Source organism: Oryctolagus cuniculus, chromosome 2 (genome assembly GCF_964237555.1).
Source record: "Oryctolagus cuniculus chromosome 2, mOryCun1.1, whole genome shotgun sequence".
In the NCBI taxonomy this organism is placed as follows: domain Eukaryota; kingdom Metazoa; phylum Chordata; class Mammalia; order Lagomorpha; family Leporidae; genus Oryctolagus; species Oryctolagus cuniculus.
In genome coordinates this window covers 185,020,037-185,041,282 of record NC_091433.1, presented here as the reverse complement: position 1 = coordinate 185,041,282, position 21,246 = coordinate 185,020,037, and the positions used below count along the sequence as shown (strand labels likewise).

General features: G+C 48.3%; 1 protein-coding gene across 1 annotated transcript in view; it reads left to right on the top strand.

Moving 5' to 3' along the window:
* The window catches only part of VSNL1 (visinin like 1), a 112,614-nt gene extending 98,600 nt beyond the window's left edge, over nt 1–14,014 (top strand). The window contains exons 3-4 of the mRNA XM_002710036.5: nt 5,056–5,271; nt 12,774–14,014. Coding sequence (XP_002710082.1) covers nt 5,056–5,271; nt 12,774–12,971 — 414 coding nt within the window. The 3' untranslated portion in view covers nt 12,972–14,014. The remainder of the gene's footprint in view (nt 1–5,055; nt 5,272–12,773) is intronic.
* Nucleotides 14,015–21,246: the final 7,232 nt, after the last annotated feature.

The following is a 21,246-nucleotide window of genomic DNA, read 5'->3' as shown; positions in this document are numbered from 1 at the left end:
TGACGCTTCTCCAAGTCCTAAACTTACGGAGAGAATCAGCTGAGATGGGGTAGGAAAAGGACCTGCTTAGGATCTGGCTCCGTGCGAGTCACCCATGGACTGATAACCACTGTAGATGTAGCAGGTCCTAGGGAGGTAGCTGCAAGCCCAGGTTATCCCTAAGAGGCTGGAAGCTGCTGGCTAACTCCAACAGGGTGATGGGAGGTGGCCTCTGAGAGGCAATAAAGTAGACTTCCCTACTGGTGAGACAGTTGCATTTTTGTGTGTTCATAGGTCAGACAACATAGACCTTGATATCTGAAGACAAAAGCAAATAGAATTCACCAAGTGAGGGCATTTGAGAAGGGACTGTGAGGGTCTGGATGGCAGATCTCTCCAGTGCTGTGAGCAGCAGAGCAGCCCGAGAATACACTTTGGTGCTTTGATTCTATCACAAGCTCTATTTCAGGCAGACTAATGGGCAGAAATCTATTCTGAGGTCTGAGGGCTGCCCAGCATCAGCCAGGAGCTGCGCCTGGAGAAAGACCATCCTTCGTCCTCCGGTCTCAGTGGCCTTGCTGTCTCAGCTCCAGACACAGCTCATCAGCCATCCCAGTGGGGTGGGAAGGGTTCTGGCTGTGGCCTTGCTTGTGCAGGCCTGCCCCCACCCAGAGGTTGGGCTGGGAACTTCTGGGGGACACTGCGTTCTCCAGCAGGATGCAGCAGGGTACCAGTCATCTGTGCGGAGAGAGTGAGTCCCATGGGAAACATTACAATGTCTTCTCCAAATTTAGTACAAGTTCTGGAAGGATGCGCTATTCAGGCATCAAGATGGTGCAGAGGGAGGCTGGGTGGGGGTGCAGCAGAAGCTTACACCAGGGCATAGTGCAGAGTTGGAGGCTATTTCTTGGTGAGGCCATCACACAGCTTGTCTGTGCCCACCCCGGGGAGGGAGCAGCCCCAGGGCTACGGAGGTTAATGGTACCACACACACCGGTATTCAGCTTGATGTGCCTGTGCTCATTCACCACAAACTTCTTATTCATAACGGCATAACAGGAAGAGAAAGAGACAGGGCTTGGGCCCACTATCCACAGGGAACTCTTCAGCCCTGGCCTCACCTGGAGGGAGCCGGTTAATCCCTGCCAAGACTCCTATTGTCTGCCTGAAGAGAGACAAAGATCTCAAGTGTTTCCTGTGGTTTTCTTCTCCATTGGCTGGTTGCGGGTGAGAGTGTGGAGTGCGTGCAGCCAGGAGCAGTCAGCCATACATAGTCCCAGAAGTTTCAGGCTCAGGCTCAGAACGATGTCTTGTCGGCAGCCTATATATTAGACTCATGGGATGAAACTGCACGCTAATTAGACCTAAGTTTTGACTTCATAAAATGACCTCTATCACTCTATGTGTGGCTCAATAGCCTTTTAGTGTGTCACAGTGTGATTTTACAATTATTTAGATATTAATTTGACTATATATGTACTTACACTAATATCTACATCCCCTAATATCCTTAATAGTCTCTGTGTTTGCTCCATTTTATTACCAACACCCAATATAGTGCTTAACACATAGTAGTTGCTCAATAAGTGTTTGTAGAGTTAAAGAACGAGTGAGCCTTGAAAAGCCTCCCTAGGAGCGTAATTCCCTCGCAGTACATGCGTGCTGCCAGAAGGTGGCGATAAATATGGCCGCGAATTTTAAGCTTCTATAAGAATTATGTAACGCAGCGAATGTGCTTGCTCCTTCAGGCGTGGACTTAGGCTTATGCCCTTGGCTAGCACTTGACTAAGAGAAATCTCCAGGTGTAGCAGAAATGATCGGACAGATTGACACATCCTTCTTCTTCTGACAGCCAGGAACCCTGGGCAAATGACTTAATCTTTTGGGATTCAGTTTCTTCCTCCACAAGATGAAATTAACCTTGACCATGTCAGGTCTTGTTATAAAGATTAAACACGATAACTCGTGTAAATTAAATGTATACACATAATTTTTCAACTTCAAAGTTATTTTCCATCTATTATGTTAGAATAATTGTAGATGATCACTTCCTCCAAAAATTACCTCCACCTCAATATGTACTACAGGAACTGAAGCAAAACACATTGAACTTCACAAACAAAACAAATTGCTAACAACAATATGTGAAATGTACTTGTCTTTCTCAAGCCCAGTTTTCCTCTAAGAGAAATGAATATGAGTTCGAGACCTTACTTTCTTCCTAAAGAGACTGAATAGAGAGTGGCTCCATTCTTCTGTGATGACCCATCCAGAATTGAATTAGTTCATCAGAAGAACTTGAATTATTTCTTAGAACACGATGGGATGAATTCTCGCAGGAAACAACCCCTCCAGATAGCAGAGGGCTCTTCAACATCCCCTGAGTTCTTCTGAAGTAAACATTCAGTGCTGAAATTCAGGAAATAGACCTGCCACAAGGCACATGTAACTTTTATAGCTGGAAATTTGCAATCGATTTTTCTCTCAAGGATTTTCAGACCTAAATTAATTTTTAATATACTGACCTAAGGTGCCTAGTTATTTTTAGATAAAACTGTCAAGTATCCTTGAACTTAAAAGTAGGCTGTGAGAAATAAGATAGTTAAGATATTACATTGCCAGAAACCCACACAAATGAAGTAAAATGCCCACTGGGCTGCTGCACAGAGGAAGGTTGATGGCTGAACCATGTAGGGAGGATCCAGCCAGCTGAGGACCAGGCTCCCTCTGCTCATATGAAGGCCACCTCCACCCAGACCCTCGACCGTGAGGCAGATGAGCATTTTCATAAATTTGACAAACTTCAAAAAGTTCGCGGAAAATGGAATCAAAGGTTGTGTTTATTTTGGTACCCAAAACTTTGAAATCAAGGATCATCAAAAAGCTCACAGAAAATGGGTATGATGAAAAGCCCAAGTAGGGATTTTAATTTTTTGCACCAAAATAAGTTTTTCATTCCATTTTTCCATGAACTTTTTTTTTAAGATTTATTTATTTGAGAGGCAGAGTTACAGGCAGAGAGAGGGAGAGACAGAGAGAAGGTTTTCCATCCTCTGGTTCACTCCCCCAAATAGCTGCAATGGCTAGAGCTGGGCTGATCCAAAGCCAGGTGCCAGGAGCTTCTTCCGGGTCTTCTACATGGATGCAGGGGCCCAAGGACTTGGATCATCTTCCACTGCTTTCCCAGTCTATAGCAGAGAGCTGGATCAGACGTGGAACAGCTGGGACTCGAACCAGCATTCATATGGGATGCCAGCGCCGTAGGCAGAAGCTTAGCCTAGTACACCACAGCGCCAGCCCCTTCCATGAACTTTCGAAGCACCCTAGTATCACCCACAGAGAAAGAAACAAAGACCACTAGTGCACCAGGCACCCAAGGAGCAAACTTGCTTACCAAGACACTCTGACGTTCAAAATTGCTCAGTAGAATCCCAGCCCCTGGCAACCTGCCGTCAGGTACCGAGCCCCTGACTAGTTTCGGGGTGGGGCAGGAATGGCGCTTAGCTGGTCCAAGAGGAAGAAAGCCTTTCGTATCCCCACTTGAACCCCACAGCTCACTCTCGGAGCCTGAGGAACCCTTGACCCACTGCTCCGCTCCCGTTCAACATGAGCATGGCCACTCTCAGTTGGACCCCCCAGAACTGCTGTGCAGCTGCAGAGCAGAGACTTTGAGCTACTGATCTCAGTGTCCCCAGGCCTACGGCAGGGCCTACATGAAAATGGCCCAAGTTTTAATGAAAAAGGTTGGAGAGCATAAATGAAACAAAAGTGGAAGGAAAGAAGAAACAAGGTAGGATGTGGCTCTTCCCAGCCACAGAAAAACCTGCTGATGACAAGTTTCCTTTCCTGAGATAATAAAACAATTATGTTCTTTTAATCCACTCAATTTTGGGGTAACAGTAACTGGAACCAATTCAGGTGTCTAGAACTGGATGCCACTGAAACACAAGCCTATGCCTGCCCCTCCTCCCCCTGGAGTGAGCCTCTCAGACAGAATCCCTGTGGGGACAGGTACACTGTGCTCCTGCAAAGATGTCTCCTGTCTTCCTGTGTGTGTCTAGGTGCAGGCACGACGGGCCGACAGGCTCAGCAGGACCCTGAGCAGGATGCATGGTGGGAAAGATGCACCGATGGCCCCAAAGGCAGGCAGCCCTCTGCATGGCAGCTGACCAGCTGGTCCACTTAGCAAGTGACCGAACCTGGGATGGGGCAGGGACACCAGCGCGTGCATCCCTGTGATACGTGGTCTGTAAAATGATGTATGTGATACATACATCCCCTCTCCACTTCAACACAGCAGAGTGTGTTTTTGTTTTTATTTGGGCTTTGAAGTTTGCTGGCTAATGATCAAAACGACCTGCTGCTTGCAACAGGCGTCGGCTCAAGTCCAAGGGCACCGAGGCCAGCACGGCGGAGTCTCCGTGGTCTCCGCTCCCCACAGCTTCTGCCTCCTCTAGCTCTTCGTGTCCGTTCTCCAACGCCCACGCACCCTGGGTGACTGCTGGCTCTGTGAAGAAGCCTCTTTATGTCTCTTGCAAATAAGCCCAGTCATGCTCTATTTTTAATGCATTTTAGATGTCTGTTCTGCCAAAGAACTGTCCCTGTAAAAAGAAGTCAGACACCGGAACCTCACGCAGGAAGGCGATGAGTGCGTGGGCTGGGCCGGGAGCCGGCGGCAAGAGAAAGCGGGTCCGGGTGTCGTCCCTCCGGCCCAGGGGGGCAGTGAACCTACGTGTTCACACCTAGAGGAAGACGGAAGTTCCTGTAGCACCGCCCTGTGTAGGCAGAGGAACCTGCTCCCGCCTCCAAATTTGCCCAGCAAGTGAGGACCCCCATGGATGCTTCTTGCCTGACCCTGGGTCCCACCGACTCAAAGCCACGAGTGCGGGGCCTGGAGGGGTGGACCCGCCAGGGGAGGCCTGCCTTGCCCTGGGGCACTGGGCCAAGCCATGGTCCAGCAGAGGGGCCGTGGCAGGAGAGGCTCTGCAGTGAGTCACCTTTCGCTCTCTCCAGGTAAAGAGCCAAAAGCCCGCTTGCTCGCCCTCCGCCCCTGACTCTGTGTGTTCTGCCTTGCAGTTCTTCCCCTACGGCGACGCGTCCAAGTTCGCGCAGCACGCCTTCCGAACCTTCGACAAGAACGGGGACGGCACCATCGACTTCCGAGAGTTCATCTGCGCCCTGTCCATCACCTCCAGGGGCAGCTTCGAGCAGAAGCTGAACTGGGCCTTCAACATGTACGACCTGGATGGCGACGGCAAGATCACCCGAGTGGAGATGCTGGAGATCATTGAGGTGAGACCGGGGCCTGGCCAGGCCTGGGGCAGCCTCCTCAGGCACCGGCCGACAGTGGCTTCTCTGTTGCGCTGACAGGAGCACCCCGGCTGCACACCAAGCCCTGTCTTCTCTGGCCTGGGTGCCCTGCGCCCTGCAGCTCCCTGCCCACAGTCACAGGTCCGGGCTGTCCGGCCCTGCCAGTCAACAGAGGGCGCTGTAAGCCTGGGCAAACAAGGCTTGCTGGGCAGAGCGTGTGCTCAGGGTCACTGCAGCCTATCCCTTGCATAGCTCTGTTCTGCTGGACACGACACTCTCTTCCTCACAGCAGCTCCTTGGGGTGGGCAGCCCAGGCCTCCAGGGGCCCCCGGTGCCTCCTTCCAGGCTCCCACCACGGAACAGGGAGCAGCAGTCTCTCTGTTGTTTTCAGGCATCGCCGGATTCCTCTTCACTGCTCCGACCTCCACCCACCACTCCCTCTCCCTGCAGGCTGCGCTCCTGACCCACAGCCTTTCTGGACTCCCACTAACGCTCACTCCTGCCACGGGGCTTCTCTTCCTCTCCCGCCACCTCCCAAGGGTTCCTCTGTCTCGCCTCACCCCGGCAGCTCCGCGAGGCCCTCCTTCCCACATCCCTACCCAAATGTGCCCTCCCCATCCCCTCCCCAATGCAATCTCAGCTCTCAGCCAAAGGGATTTCTGCCCCAGCGGTGGCCCCTGCCCCACAGTACCTGGCACCGGAGAGTGCATGGTGGATTGGGAGCTCTGTGAGAAGGACCCAGCTTGCTCACTGCTGTATCCTGGGAACCTAAAACCATGTCTGGACTCCAGCAGGCACTCAGCAGTTGGTGCATGGCTCTGGGACTGTTCTCTGCGTGTGTGCCCACCCCTGCACCAATCACTGTGACTGAAGGGGTGAGAAACACGACTCACCATAGGCAAGACCCGGGTGTTCCCTTCTGCAGATATCCCAGGGCTGGCATTCATGGAGGGTAGCCAAGACCCAAGTAACGCGAAACTGCTCTCACTCTGCCTCCTGCTGCACACACAAAAGGCTTCTTGCCTGCCCCTGAAGCTGAGCTCTTCTGATGCCCCCTCTTTGGGCATTTGTGGTTTGTTCTCCTCTTCCTGTGGCTCCTTCTCCTCTTAGCTTCAATGCCTACATCCTTCCAACACACCCAGCAAACAAACACCTTAGTTCTCCATTTGCATGACCTTCGTTCAATTGAATAAACCCTTCCAAATTATTAGAAAAGATAAAACAATCATTCTGAATAGATGGCTTCATTTTCTCATCTTCCTCATCCTTTAATTTTTGTCCATCTTCCACACTCCACTTGCCTCTTTCCAAGGTCTCTTTGACCTTCCTACAAAATAGGTTTTTCCAAGTTTATTCTTCTCTTTGACTTCTTGCCGTTTTTCCCCACTGAGGGTCAGTCTTTTCCTCCCAAAAGTCTCCTCTCTCATCCTTGTCGATGCCCTTCAGCCAAAGACCACCAATAACACGCCTGCGAAGTTAAACAACTTGAACCTGTACCCCTGTAGTGAGGGAGCAGTGGCAGGTGTTCCAGTGAGAGGATGATGGGACTCACAGGATCCCAGCTTTGGTTGGGTGGATTGGGAAGTGTCCAGGGAAGCAGGAGTCTGCTCTGGACTGGCTACTGCCAGGGAGTGGGGCCACTTGGATGATTGTGAATCAATACAGCTCAAGTACAACCAGGGCAAACTAGACCAAGCCTGGGGCTCTGATCGGTGCAGCAGCAGCAGCAGAAGCAGAAGCAGCTACTCAGCATGGAGCTTGGCATTTTGTGGCTTAGACAGTGTTTTGTCTGTATCCAGACATAATTACAAAGCAATCTTATTTTTGCCTCGCTTGATTATAGTCACAGGTGTTCCATGAAATGGTTTATGTTTGATGGGAGAACATGAAGACCTCGTTGTAAGGGCCAGGCCAGCTCACGGCAGGACAAGGCAGGCCCAGGGGACAGGACCAGGCCAGCAGTGCTTGTCCTTCTCGGTCCTGAGGATGCCCCAGGCCGCTCCACATCTCTTCCTCATCCTTCCAGCTCTTTCTTACTTTCTCCTCCTAACAAAGGGCATTCTGGTAGGAGGCTTTTATGCACTGAAAACTCACCTTATGCGGGTCCCAGTTTCCTGCTTCTTGGTGTGCCTCATGAACCTTAATGGTGTTTGGACCTTATGAGTGTTATAACAGCTGGACTTTAATGTCCTTGTCTACAGTGTGCTGGGATTTGTTTTGACAGGCAGGCATGATACATGCAGTTGCCCCAAGGCTGTTTATCGGTTTTGTCAGGGCAGATGGAGTAGGATTTCTTTGGAAGTAGTTAGCCGTGTTTCTACTCTGGGGCTATTGTGGGGTCTATATTGAGTAGTCAGATATTGTGAGGTCTCTCTACTCTGGTTGGGAAATCGCCATGTGTGTGGTGGGGCTGTTCTGGCTAAATGGACAAAGGCATGCAGGGGTATAGATGAAAACGAGGTTTGCCGAGGGCTGGGCTCTGGGGCATGGTAATGTTTAGAGGAGAGGAACGCAAGGAGCCATCCTCAAAGGAGACTGAGGAAGAATGGTCAACAAGACCAAAGTCAAGAAGGTGGTGTGAGGGGTAGTTTGGCTGAGAGGTTAAGATTGTGCTTGGGATGCCCACATCCCACGTTGAAGTGCTGGGTTTGAGTCCTGACTCCACTCCTGACTCCAGCTTCCTGCTAACGTGTACCCTGGGGGCAGCAGCTGCTCACTGGGGACACTGGGGGCCCCTGCTACTCACATGGGAGGCCTGGATTGAGTTCCAGACTCCTGGCTTCAGGCATCCCAGCAGTTTCAGGAATTTGGGGAGTGAATTAACAGGTGGAAGATTCTCATTCATTCTCTCTCTCTTTCTTCTCCCTTTCAAATAACTAAAATAAATAAGCTTTTAAATAAGAGTGAGGAGGGCTGGAAGGGAAATAAAAAGACGTTTCTCGGGGGAAGGGGCCTGCTATCACATCCAATGCAACTGGCAGAAGCAGAACAAGGAGTAGTAGTTGGCAGGTGGATTTGGAACCCCGAGGTGGCTGGCGGGCTGCTCAGGAGTGGTTTCAGCAGCCTGTGGGGCAGACTCCTAGTTGGAGCCCCCAGGGGAACAGGGGTGGGGGCTGTGCAGACAGTGACTACAGAAGCAAGAGGCTTTGCTTGAAAAGGAAGAGGAGTGGGCAGTGAACCCCTGCTGGTGCTCAGCCAGCTCTCTCCCCTCTCGCTGGTTAGAACTAGAATGTTCTGTAGCCTCCTGTGCGGGCTGAGGGGTGAGGGGTGAGGGTTGTCTGTGGAGCTGCTCCTCCAGCACAGCCTGGTGTCAGAGGAAGGTTAAGGAGCCCCGAGACAGACGTCTGGAGATCTTTGCGCAGCTCCCTCCTCTCCAGTCCTCGGCCAGTTCTGGCTGGCTCCACCTTCCCACTCAGACCGCTGCCTCCTGGAGTCAGTCTTGCCCTGTGCTGCTCCCGGGCAGGAAGCTGCGACCTCTCCTTTGTGCCCTCCTCCTGGGACTGCAGCCAGCTGCCAGGTGTGAGGTATGAAACAGCTGCTCCCCGTATTCTTGCGCACGCTCCTAGTGTATGATGTCCAGGTGGGGGACAGGCATGTTTCTCAGAGTTCTGGAGGCTGGCAGCAGGACTCCAGGTGCCCCCAGCTCTGGCGAGGGCCCTCTTCCTGCCTCACAGGTGGTCTTCACCTGGTGTGGGGGCAGGGCAGCCGTCTCGAGCCTCCTCTAAAGGCATCAAGCCGTGCATGGTGGCTCCATCACAAGTTCACCAAAGCATCCGACATCTTCACTTGGGGATTAGCTTTTCATGTACAGATGGGGGGGCGGGGTACACGTGTTCAGTCCCCACAGAGCCCTGTGCTGCTACTTCCTGCCGTGGGGCTTCCAGCAGCCAGGCCTTGGCGTCCTCATGGGTTGATCGGTGATAACTGCCCCGCATCTGTGGGAACTGACCGAGGCTTCCGGCACCTGTGCAGTGCTCCCTTCCATCAGCACTCAACGGCTGGCAGGTGTTTCTCTGCTGTCTTTAGGCTTCTGCTTCTCACCTTTCGCCTGCACTCCTGCACAGTTTCCTGCCACCTGCTGCCTCGTTTCTGAACTCCTGGTTCATGGCCAGCGCATCAACACACTTAAAGTGACAGTCTCATTATGGCATTGCTGGTTTTCCTTTGGCCAAAATGCTTCCCCTGGCACAGGTCTCTGCAGCTGCTCTTACTGTGATCGGCTTCTCTCATCCCTCCTCCAGCTCCTCTGCCTGCCTCTGGTGCCTCCCCCTGCACTCCTGCCTGGGCACTGGTGTTCTCAGCACTTCCTCTTCCTGGAATGTCCTTAGCAGCTCTGTGCCCATCAAGGTCTAGGTTATCTTGTCTCATCCAAGCCTTCTTGGCCCACTTCACTCCAGGGTTCTCCATCCCACTATGGGCTCCTGTAGCCTGCAGCTGATCACTCTGTAGGGGTTGGCCTTTCTACCTCGTGTTAAAGACACAGACATGAAAACACTCCAGGAGCTCACTGACTGAGGGCTCCTGCCCAGAGTGGTAAACAGGCCACGGCAATGGAGTGAGGAAGGCGCTGAGAAGAGGGGCAGGGTCGGTGAGAGAAAAGAGCAAGGAGCTACACCACCCCACTGAGGGAACGTGTGTCTTGTGGGAGTGTTGGCTACAGGTCTAAAGGGTCTACAAGTTCTAGATGAATGAACGTTAATGGTTTCTTTTTAGGAAAGCAGGTGTGGTGACATCTCTTGATCGCAGACAAGTTTCATGCTAGACTTTTTGGTCCACACTAGGAGTACCCACATTGAAGCTCATGTGCCTGGAGGGTTTCTGTAGATCCCTGGGGGCCATGTTCATCTTCACTTCTGGGTCTGGCAAGATCTTGACCGATGTTGATGTTAAGTGTACGAATCTGCATCTGGAACATGGTCCACAGGGCAGGCTTGCATTTTGGATACAGTTAATGAGACCTTGCCATCTTCAGAATCGCTAGCTGAGGTCTCTGTGTTTACATTTTTTTTATTACCCTGACTTTATTAATAGGATATTTATTTTGCTAATTGTCTTTATAGCCATTGCTTCCTGTAAAGTCTTTTGGCTTCCTGTTTGAAAGGACAGAGAGTGGCAGCTCACATGTTGATGACCCATTTGTCTCTTTTTAAATTCTAGGCATACTGTGCAGTCTCTGCTTTACCCTCCTGCACCACTCAGGCTACCAGGCTAACCTGGACCCTGACTATCAATGGCCCATGGAATGAAATTTCTTTTTTCTTTTTTTTTTCTTTAAGATCTATTTATTTGTTCAAAAGGCTGAGTTACAGAGAGGCAGAGGCAGAGAGAGAGAGAGAGATTGAGAGAGAGAGAGAGAGGTCTTCCATCTGCTGGTTCACTCCCCAAATGGTTGCAATGGGTGGAGCTAGGCCAATGAGAAGCCAGGAGCCAGGAGCTTCCTCCGGGACTCCTATGTGGGTGCAGGGGCCTAAGGCTTTGTGCCATCTTCTGCTTTCCCAGGCCATCAGCACAGAGCTGCAGCGAAGTGGAGCAGCCAGTTCTCAAACTGGTGAACATATGGGATGCCAACACTGCAAGAGGCAGATTTACCTGCTAGACCACAGCGCCACGCCTAGAATGAAATTTCAATAGTCTACCTCTTTCAAAGACAAATTTTTACATCTTCTCCCCCATAAATTAACATAATCCAGTTATGAAAATGATCACACACAAATATTGTATCTCATGGACATTTAAACTTGCTTAATTATCATTTAAACTTTCTAATTATCCTTTTTAAAACAAACTTAATGAATTATAATTTATGCACCATAAATTCACCCATTTTAAGTGAACAGTGTAACACTTTTTAAACTTAAGGAGGTATGCAACCCTCACCATAATCCAATTTTAAAACATTTTCACTCCCCCAGAAAGACCCCTTTCCCCACCTGCCTGTTCCCAACCCGACTCAGGCAGCCATATTCTGCCTCCCTGACTTGGCTCTCAACAGTTAGTCTCTCCCTAAACTAACTTCTTTCAGAGCTCAATTTTAGCAGCACACCTGGCTTGCTTGCCTTAACAGATTTTAAGTTCTTATCAGGTTGGACCACATTTCATCTTTTCCACATTCTCTCAGACTGGCACTTGTTGATTGTCATCTACACTTCAAATTCAGTGTGTTTGAGACTGAATGCCTCATTTTCCTCCTCGAGCCTGTTTTTCAATCCATGATTTTTTTTTTGGCTAGGCAGAGTTAGACAATGAGAGAGACACAGAGAGAGTTATAGACAGTGAGAGAAAGAGAGAAAGGTTTTCCTTCCGTTGGTTCACCCCCCAAATGGCTGCTACAGCAGGTGCGCTGCGCCGATCTGAAGCCAGGAGCCGGTGCTTCCTCCTGGTCTCCCATGGGGTGCAGGGCCTAAGCACTTGGGCCATCCTCCACTGCCCTCCTGGGCCACAGCAGAGAGCTGGACTGGAATAGGAGCAACCGGGACAGAATCTGGCACCCCGACTGGGACTAGAACCCTGGATGCTGGTGCCACAGGTGGAGGATTAGCCTAGTGAGCCGCGGCACCAGCCCCAATCCATGATTCTTGATCTCACCAAAGAGCCACCTTTTCTATCCATTTCCTCCTGCCAGAAACATGGAGTCATCTTCTTATATCACACTGGTCACAAGGCTTATACATATTAGGTTAAATCATTCTCTTACTGAAAACCATTTAAGGAGTCTTTAAAACACATTTAAATTCCCTGTCGTATATAAGAATTTTATGTTCTGCATCTTGCCTCCCTCTCTCTGGGTTCATCTGTTTTATTTTTTTAAAAGATTTATTTATTTGAAAAGCAGAGTTAGAGAGACAGATATCTTCCATCTACTGGTTCATGCCTCAATTGGCTGCAACAGCTAGAGCTGGGCCAGGCTGAAGCCAGGAGCCAGGAGCTTTATCTGAGTCTCCCATGTGGGTGCAGGGATCCAAATACTTGGGCCATCTCCTGCTGCTTTCCCAGGTGCATTAAAAGGGAGCTGGACTGATAGTGGAGCAGCTGGGACTTGAACTGGTACCGATATGGATTCCAGCATTGCAGGCATCATCTTAACCCACTGCACCACACTGCCGGCCCCTCCAGTTTCCTCTTCCACGAGCACCTCACTTGGCCATTCCTCCTACTGCCCCCTCTCCTCACACCCATGCTGCAGCAAGTTACAAGCATGTTGTTTTTATTCAATCCATATTCATTAAAAGTTACCATGTGCCAAGCCTGAAGTCACAGGAGTAAGTAAAGTTCACAGCTCCTAGCTTCATAGAACATACTCTCCAGTGGGGAAGACAAAGCAGTTATTGTAATAAAGTGTCAGATGTATTCAGATGGGGGGGGAGTGGTATGGGTTGCCATGGGAACTAGAAGCACAGGGAATGAACTTCTTCTGGGGAAAGAGAAGCTGAGCTCGGAGGAGGAGCAGGACCCACTCAGGTGAATACCATCTTCTTTCTCCCAAGGCTATCTACAAAATGGTGGGCACTGTGATCATGATGAAGATGAATGAGGATGGTCTCACGCCTGAGCAGCGAGTAGACAAGATTTTCAGCAAGATGGATAAGAACAAAGACGACCAGATCACGCTGGATGAATTCAAAGAAGCTGCAAAGAGCGACCCTTCCATTGTTTTACTTCTGCAGTGCGACATCCAGAAATGAGCTGATGTCAAAGCTATGGACTGCACAGAAGTCTCAATGTTCCATTCAGTCTGCAGCTATACACACACACACACACACACACACACACACAATATTGCTTGGACTACCTATAAATGGACTTGCTTCTTGTGTTTGAAACACTTGTGTGCATGAGAATGTCATTTGCTAATGAATTTTAAAATCATATATTATAAAATGAGACAAACAGACAACCTGCCACAAAGTGATCTGTGTAATATCATTTCATAAAAAAACAACCTTCTTCCCCCAAAGCCTGGGCAGAAATGTGCTGCAAAGAGCTCTATGATTTCTTGTACATGTTTTGCTAATGCTCGTGTCTCCTTGATTACATAATGTTAGTAGCACTGAGACCCTCACAGTAATGTAACTCAATTAAATTATGCTGTGTCGCCACTCTCCTGTACAATAATGCCAGACGGACGTACAGAGGGGCCCTTGGCTCCTGTGTCTGGTCCACACACGAGAGCTTCCATCATCGGTGAATATAAATATACTACATTTGCATGCCTTTTGGGTTTGCCTTAATTCTTACCTCATTTGCATCCTATCAATCTGGAAAGAGCTGTGGTGGATGAATGCAGTATAAAACTTAAAAACCCTGCTAAATGACTCATAAGTATTATCTATCTATATATACATATACACAAAGATATTAGTTATTGAAAGTAAAAAACAAAGATGGAAGTGTGTTGATTTCTGCTTGTTTTCAGAGGCTTCCAAAGAAGTGGCAAAAGATGTCCCAAATACATTTATAATGTTTGATTTCCCCTGTAATTCTTAAAGTTTTAAATTTGAAGCAGGTGTTCATAATAGCCAAGGGTCAGCTAGCAAGGACTTACTAACTCTACCCTTAAACACACAGCTTTGAAGAGTGAATGACAACAAAGCAACTTTCCAACTTTTTAATCCAGGCCCCCAAAAAAGGGACAATTCATACGGCATGTAACAGTTAAAGAAAACAGAAGACTTGTTCATTCTGGAAAACATGTACATTATATGAAAATAAACCTTATCTCTGTGTATCTTTGTGCTAATTAAACGCGATGTTCTACGCAGGGATGTGGAGGGCACGCTGCATAGGCTAAGGGCGTTCTCTGAGACAGGCCAGTAGGACGGAAGACTTCTGCCTTCTGACTCTGGCTTCTTATTTTTAATGATGGAGTAAAACCCTGACCCTCTTGAGGAAGGAAGCAGGGAGACTGCATCCCAAGTGCTGGCACTTTCAGGACGCACCGGGAGAAGCCAGTGTCTTCACACGATGCTGCACTCCGGGCGACGGAGAGTCTCCATCAGTGCTGTCGTCCACCTACGAGTGGTTATTGGCCAGTGTGACTGAGGAGGTGACTCTACAATTTCATTTTAATTAATTACATGTGCTATGCGTAGCTAGCAGGTATCATGTCAGACATCCCAGTGCTACATTCTTCCTTGAAGTACTTATTACCCAAGGCCTTTTTGCTAATCTTCTTCCTTTGTCATGAACGACACTAGAGACCAGGGCCTGCAGGGTCCCTTCATTCGCTCAACAAGAAGCTAATCAAGCAAATTTCACTATGGGCACTTAGGATACCAGTGGTGCCTGAAACTGACAGAACCCAAATTCTGCCCCCAGAGAGCAAGGCCCCTACTCTAACAGAATGTCCTGGTACCCTTAACCCCTGAGCAGAGCAAGCCCCAAGTGTACACAAGAAGAAACTAGGGAGCATCCGTCCCTCCCAGTGCTCTTCCCTCTGCTAAGAAAGGGTGGGGTGGGTGTCATTCATATCACATCCTCATTGGTCACAGACGTGCACCCAACACCGTTTCTGTGCATCTATGTGTGGGGGTGCAGTCACTAAACACACAGATTGCAAGAACTATGAAGAGCACAGCCAGGTAAGAGCGAGAGTGACAGGACAAGGCAGGGGCTCTTCGCAGAAAGGTGCTAAGGGGCACTTGAAGTAGGACATTCTCGAAGGGAAGAAGCTAACCTATAGGCATCTGGGGCTCTTGTGGAAAACAAACCCAGAGCAGAGTCACCGGCTGTTTTTATCAACAACACAGGGATCGGGCCAGCAAGTGAGAACCTTGTTATTTGCATGTGTTCATTCTCACTGCTGGGCAGTGTAGACTGGTGCAGTGATCCTGGAGAGAAGTCCAGCAGTGCTTAGAGTTAGACCTCTGCCCCAGCACTCTCACTCCTGGGGATACTGTCCCAACTCTCACAGACAGCCGCAAGGGGGAAATGGCCCAGGACATCAGTGCTGGCTCCATCTGTGGTGTGGCTGTTCAATGTGACCTCGAGGTGCCTTGCTGGAGGAGTAGGTAAGTACAACGCAATGGATTCCACACTACACACCACCTGGAAACAACGGAGGTACACACAACAAGGTGAACAAGTGTATAAAATGCCAAGTAGAGTAGAAGGAATAAAATCCACTGCACCATTTGTTATTTCATATATATTATGTATGTGAAAAATACACTCACAAAAGGGAATATCCCATTATAATGGTTTCTATGGGGGGAGTGGTAACGGGAGTGATTCTGTTACTATGTCGCTGTAACAACTCAACCCCCAAACCTAATGGCTTGAAAGAAAAACAATGATTTCACTCTTACGCATGGTGTCCAGGGGTCAAGGAAGTTAAGAAAGGCCTCACGGATGACTCTGGTTTGGGGTCTCTGGGATAGCTGTACTCAGGTGGCAACTGGAGGCTGACTGGGGATCCATTCTTTCGGTCTCAGGACTTCTGTACCTGGGTGGGCCTGTGCTCCCTCCCAGCACGGCAGCCTCAGGACAGTCCCAAGGCTCACCTGGTGGTTTGGGACCCCAGCACAAGTGTTCATGCATAGTTGCAAGCTTTATCTTTTCTGACCTAGCCTCAGGAGTCAGGAAGTATCACTTCCACATTTCATCAGTTAGAAGAGTCACAAACCCATCCGTATTTGAGAAGGCAGTTAGACTCCATTACTTTTTGAGTGAGGCCTGACAGAGACTGCTGTCACCATCTTTAGAAAAGTCTGCCACAGTCTGTCTGCAGTCACGATTCACCTGCCTTCCCATGCAGGATGTGTTCACCCCCTGGCAAGAAACCACACAGGTCCCATACTTTCCAGTCAGGGGTCAGGCCTCGGGGCTCCCCGTCCAGGGCTCCTCAGATGTGCTTCCTCAGGAATGGCTAAGGGCATTGTTGCTCCAAAGGCAGTGAACCGAAGGGAGAATTATCTCAGTCCGCTGCCCCCCACACAACATAGCATCATTGTGTAGATGTAGAATAACAGCAATGGACACACACATTCCAAAAAGGGGGCAGTGACAAGGTCCATGGCAATTTTGAAATCCAGACAAATACATCTTGTAAGTCCCTTGACTGGGGCTCAGTCCTGCACCTGGGGTTGTTCTCCATGCCTTTGTGCTCTGCCTTCTGTGTTCCTCTGAGCTATCTTCTTTTCATAATAAAAAGTCTGTTTACACAGGAGTGGTTTTCTCAGTCTCCTGCCAGCCATAAAAGCTTGGAAGTATAGACTGCTTTTCATTTTGTACTGTCCCTCTTTCAGTCTAAGCAGATACAATTCTTTTTAAAAAGATAGACATTTCTTATGCATCAACTTATAAAACCTATGAGGTTCATTATGAGATTGCTATGGAACAAGACCCCTGATAGTATTGAAAGTCCTATTGTTTAAAGAAAGAATTTAAGACACACCTTTAGGTTGTATCTGAAAAGCTCTAAAAACACTAGCTTAGGTGTTGAGGTACTGAAAAAGAATCTCATAGCCCCAGCCTGGATTTAATTTTTGCACTGAAGCCATTTCACAATTTGAAAATCATTTGCCAACCTTAGAGTTTGAGAATGAAAAGCATCCTGGCTTCCTTCCATGCAATCATTTGTCATTTAGTTCATCTCTCACATTTTGCTACAGGTAGCTAGAGGCATCCAGGGGGTACTTCTCATTTTCAATCTAGACATCTCCTTAGCTGGATCATGTGGCTTATTAGCTACATTTCCTATCTTCCATTATTACCATGGCATCAAGTCGATACACTCTCCACTACTAAACAATGGTCTCCTTTTCTCTCAGGTCTAGTTGCATCTTTAGTCCTCACAGAAAGCATTCTTGAGACTCCAGGCTTGTTAACATTTTCAGGAAAGCCCTTTAAACCCATAACCTATCTCCCCAAGACCCTCAAGCAAGTGCTGTGTGGTTTAGATTATTCTGGTACCTATTCTAGTTTCCAAAACCTGTTCTGGGGCCACCACTGTGGCACAGAAGGTTAACACCCTGGCCTGAAGTGCCGGCATCCCATAAGGGCGCCGGTTCTAGTACCGGCTGCTCCCATTCCGATCCAGCCCTCTGCTATAGCCTGGGATAGCAGAAGATGGTCCAAGTCCTGGGGCCCCTGCACCCACGTGGAAGTCCTGGAAGAAGCTCCTGGCTCTTGACTCCTGATCTGCACAGTTCCAGCCATTGCGGCCAATTGGGGAGTGAACCATCGGATGGAAGACCTCTCTCTCTCTCTCTCTCTCTGCACCTCCTCTCTATGTGTAACTCTGACTCTCAAGTAAAAAAATAAATAAATCTTTAAAAAAAAACCTGTTCTATTTTTTTAAAGATTTATTTATTTGAAAGACAGAGTTAGAGAGAGGCAGACGGAGAGAGAGGTCTTCCATGTGCCCAGCACCCACATGGGATTCCAGCGCTTCAGGCCAGGGCTTTAACCTGCTGCACCACAGCGCCGGCCCCTCTTATTACTGTTGCCATGTAACAAATCACCCCAAAATTTAGTAGTTTAAGATAATTCTGGTTTTTGTGGCCATGTATTAGTGTGTGGAGAGTTCTGGCTTGGTATCTTCCATCATTAAAGGTAGATGATGGATCAGCTGAGGGCTGGCCTGACCTCTCCCTGTGGTTTCTCCACACAGGAAAATTAGGTTTCCACATTATGGGGCAGCCTCAAGAAAACCAGGTGGGTTTCATGACAGCATGGCGAGCCATTTAGAACGCCAATGAGTATTCTAGAGATCAAGGCCATTTTATTACTATTATTATTCTCTTTATTTGAAAGGCTATTTACAGAGAGAGATCTTCAATCTGCTGGTTTACTCCCCAACTGGCAGCCAACAGCGGGAGTTGAGCCAGTCGGAAGCCAGGAGCCTGAGCTTCTTCCGGGTCTTCCGCATGGGCACAGGCCCAAGTCCTTCGGCCATCCTCTGCTGCATTCCCAGGCACATTAGCAGCGAGCTGGATCAGAAATAGAGCAGCCAGGACTCGAACCAGCGCTCATATGGGATGTCAACATCACATGCGGAGGCCTTACCCACTACGCAATGCTGGCCCCCTCATTGCCTTTTCTGACCTAGCCTTGGAAGTCACAGTCTATTGGTTAAAAGTGAGTTACAATGTGCCCAAGTCATGGAGAAGACAGTTGGATTCTATAAGACAAGGAAAGCACTTGGGAGGAATCTATTTTGGCCATATTAGGAATATAGTCTGAGACAGGGAATGAAGAATGGAGATGTTTCAGCAGCTTTTAAGTCTCCTCTGTGGAACACCAAGTAGGAAAATAGCTCCAGAAATAGATGTATTTAATTCTATTTCATTAAAATGGCAGTCTACATTGTAACTGGTTTTCCTGAGGCCATCTTTATAAGAATCTGTGTGAAATAATTCATGTTTTTCTACCAGACATAGGGAAAGCAATCTGATCTGGAAGACTGCATGTTTCAGACAAATGTAGTCGTGACGCGGTGTTGCGGCTCCCGTGTGCTAATGCTGTGCGCCTGGATTTAGTGTGAAAACATCCACGACAAATGCCAAGAAGTGTTCCCTGCCAGGCCAGCTCTTAGAACTTTAGACACCACGACTTCCACTCTGGTGGTTATGTCGTAGCCCCAGGGCCCTTCTCTGTGAGGATGGGAGGGGTGGCCTCAGAGAGAGCTGCCCCTGTGTCCCTACTGCAGGGGGTGCTGAGGGCATATCAACCTCTGTTTTAAAACAAAACAACGTGAAAACAGTCATAGTTGAACAGCTGCATTTGAAGTTATGATCACTAAGTCTATTCATAGTACCAGAACTACTGTACTAGAAGTAGTTTTTTTGTGTTATAAAGGTTTCATTTTATATATGGCAGTTACTTAATGCAATTTTTAACCCTTTAAGGTAAATGGGACAGATGTACATAGTTGTTCGCAATGCCATGAAAGCATTTCCTTTCTCCTGAGGAAAACTGAATTTCTTAGACTACCTGGCTGGCCTTGTAATTTAAATTAAAATAAAATTTTGGAGAAACAAAACAAAACAAAAATTTCAAAGTATTATATGGGGGCTGGTGCCATGGCACACTAGGTTAATCCTCCGCCTGTGGCGCCTGCATCCCACGTGGGCGCTGGGTTCTAGTCCCGGGCTGCTCCTCTTCCAGTCCAGCTCTCTGCTGTGGCCTGGGAAGGCAGTGGAGGATGGCCCATGTGCTTGGGCCCCTGCACCTGCATGGGAGACCAGGAAGAAGCACCTGGCTCCTGGCTTCAGATCGGCATAGCTCCGGCAGTTGCGGTCACTGGGTGAGTGAACCAATGGAAGGAAGACCTTTCTCCCTGTCTCTCCCTCTCACTGTCTGTAACTCTACCTGTCAAATAAATAAATAAAATCTTAAAAAGAAAAAAAAAAGTATTACATGGGCCAATGCTGAAGGTGAGCCATGAACTGAGGTGTATGTTTAACCCAACAGTGCAACTGAGTGCCATCTAAACATACAGGCTGCCACAGGGCTCCTCGCCAGCCTCTGTATCTCCAACAGCCAGCGGTTCCTGTCTGAAGGACTAACTACAGGCATCCTCTCACTCAAGCGGCCCTAGGTTCTAATGGCTATTGTTCACATGCAGGGGCCATCTTAATTACTGTACTGATTAGCTATTTAATCCCTCTAAAGGGAGAATGTCCCTAAGTATCTTTATTTTCTAGCGTCAACTCTTTCTGCATTTGTGAGTCCTAAGTTTACATATTCCCTCTCTATTTATTGAACTCCAAACTTTACACGAGAGGAAAATCAGCTTGCTCTAAGGCTTCATTCTTTCTGTAATTCATTCAGGATCTGTATCTGGATGAATACAAACTCCTTTCTTAGATGCTTCACTTTCCATAGCCCGAAACCAAGAAGTAAAGCCTGGGCTCAGATGTCTTCAGAGAGGTTTACAGTGAAGTCCAGCAAGGCACTGAGAGTCAACCAAAACTTCTAAGTAGACTGACACCCGGCTTCCTCAGCTCCTTTCTCATAAACTAAGCTTTTCAACAGTATGGATTTTCCCCAGCATTTTGCTGATTTCCAGATTGCTAGGCCATGTTACTGTTTTCCAAGTTCTTAACACTGATCAAGCACATGAGCAACTAAACTGCTATCTCAAGTAACTAATGTTTGAGTAAATATTGACTATCACATTCTCAGTCAGCTGCCCCTGCACTGCCCTCCACTCTGCATCTTCGCTATCTCTGTAGATAGCTTTATTCCGCATCCACTTACTTAGGCTCCAGGCCCCAAGGCAGTAATCCATGATTCCTCTCAAACTCCAGTACTCTGATCGTAAGTCCTGCTGACTCTACTCCAAATCTGCATGCTTCTGTCTCCACCACCTTAGTCCAAATCACTGAGATCTCTTAGCTGGACCACTGCAAGTCTCAATCGCTCACTGTATTTTTTGCCTCACTCTAATCTACTCACACAGCAGGTGTGATTCTCTTAAAATGCTTGTCTGACAGGTCTAAAACACCTGGTTTAGATCTCACATGATCTTGTTTCTTACTACTTCTGAACCTGTGTTCACAAAGCTCTACAGACTGGCCTTAGGATTCCTATGCACGAAGTTCTTTCTCACCACAGCAACTGTGCACCAACTTCCAATGCCTGGAATTACTGCCCTATATATGTTCCCAAAGCCTGCCATTTCAGACCTCTGCTCAAATACTTTTTCCAAGTCTTCCTTGAACACTTCCCCTAAAATACCACTCCTCTCCAGTCTCCTCTAATCCTTAGTCTGCTTTATTATTCACAGGAACTACCATGATCTGAAATGATACAGGGCCTTATATCTAACTAATTTTAAGCTCCCCAACAGCAGCTTCAATATCACTCACTGTAGTATAAAACAGACCCTAGCACATGACACGAACTTAATACTTTTGAATTGCTTAATATCTATATTCTTAACTGGAGAAAAACTACACAGCAAAAGCCTTCTTAAGCTTGCTATTAGAGCATAGACTCAAGTCACTTCTGTTG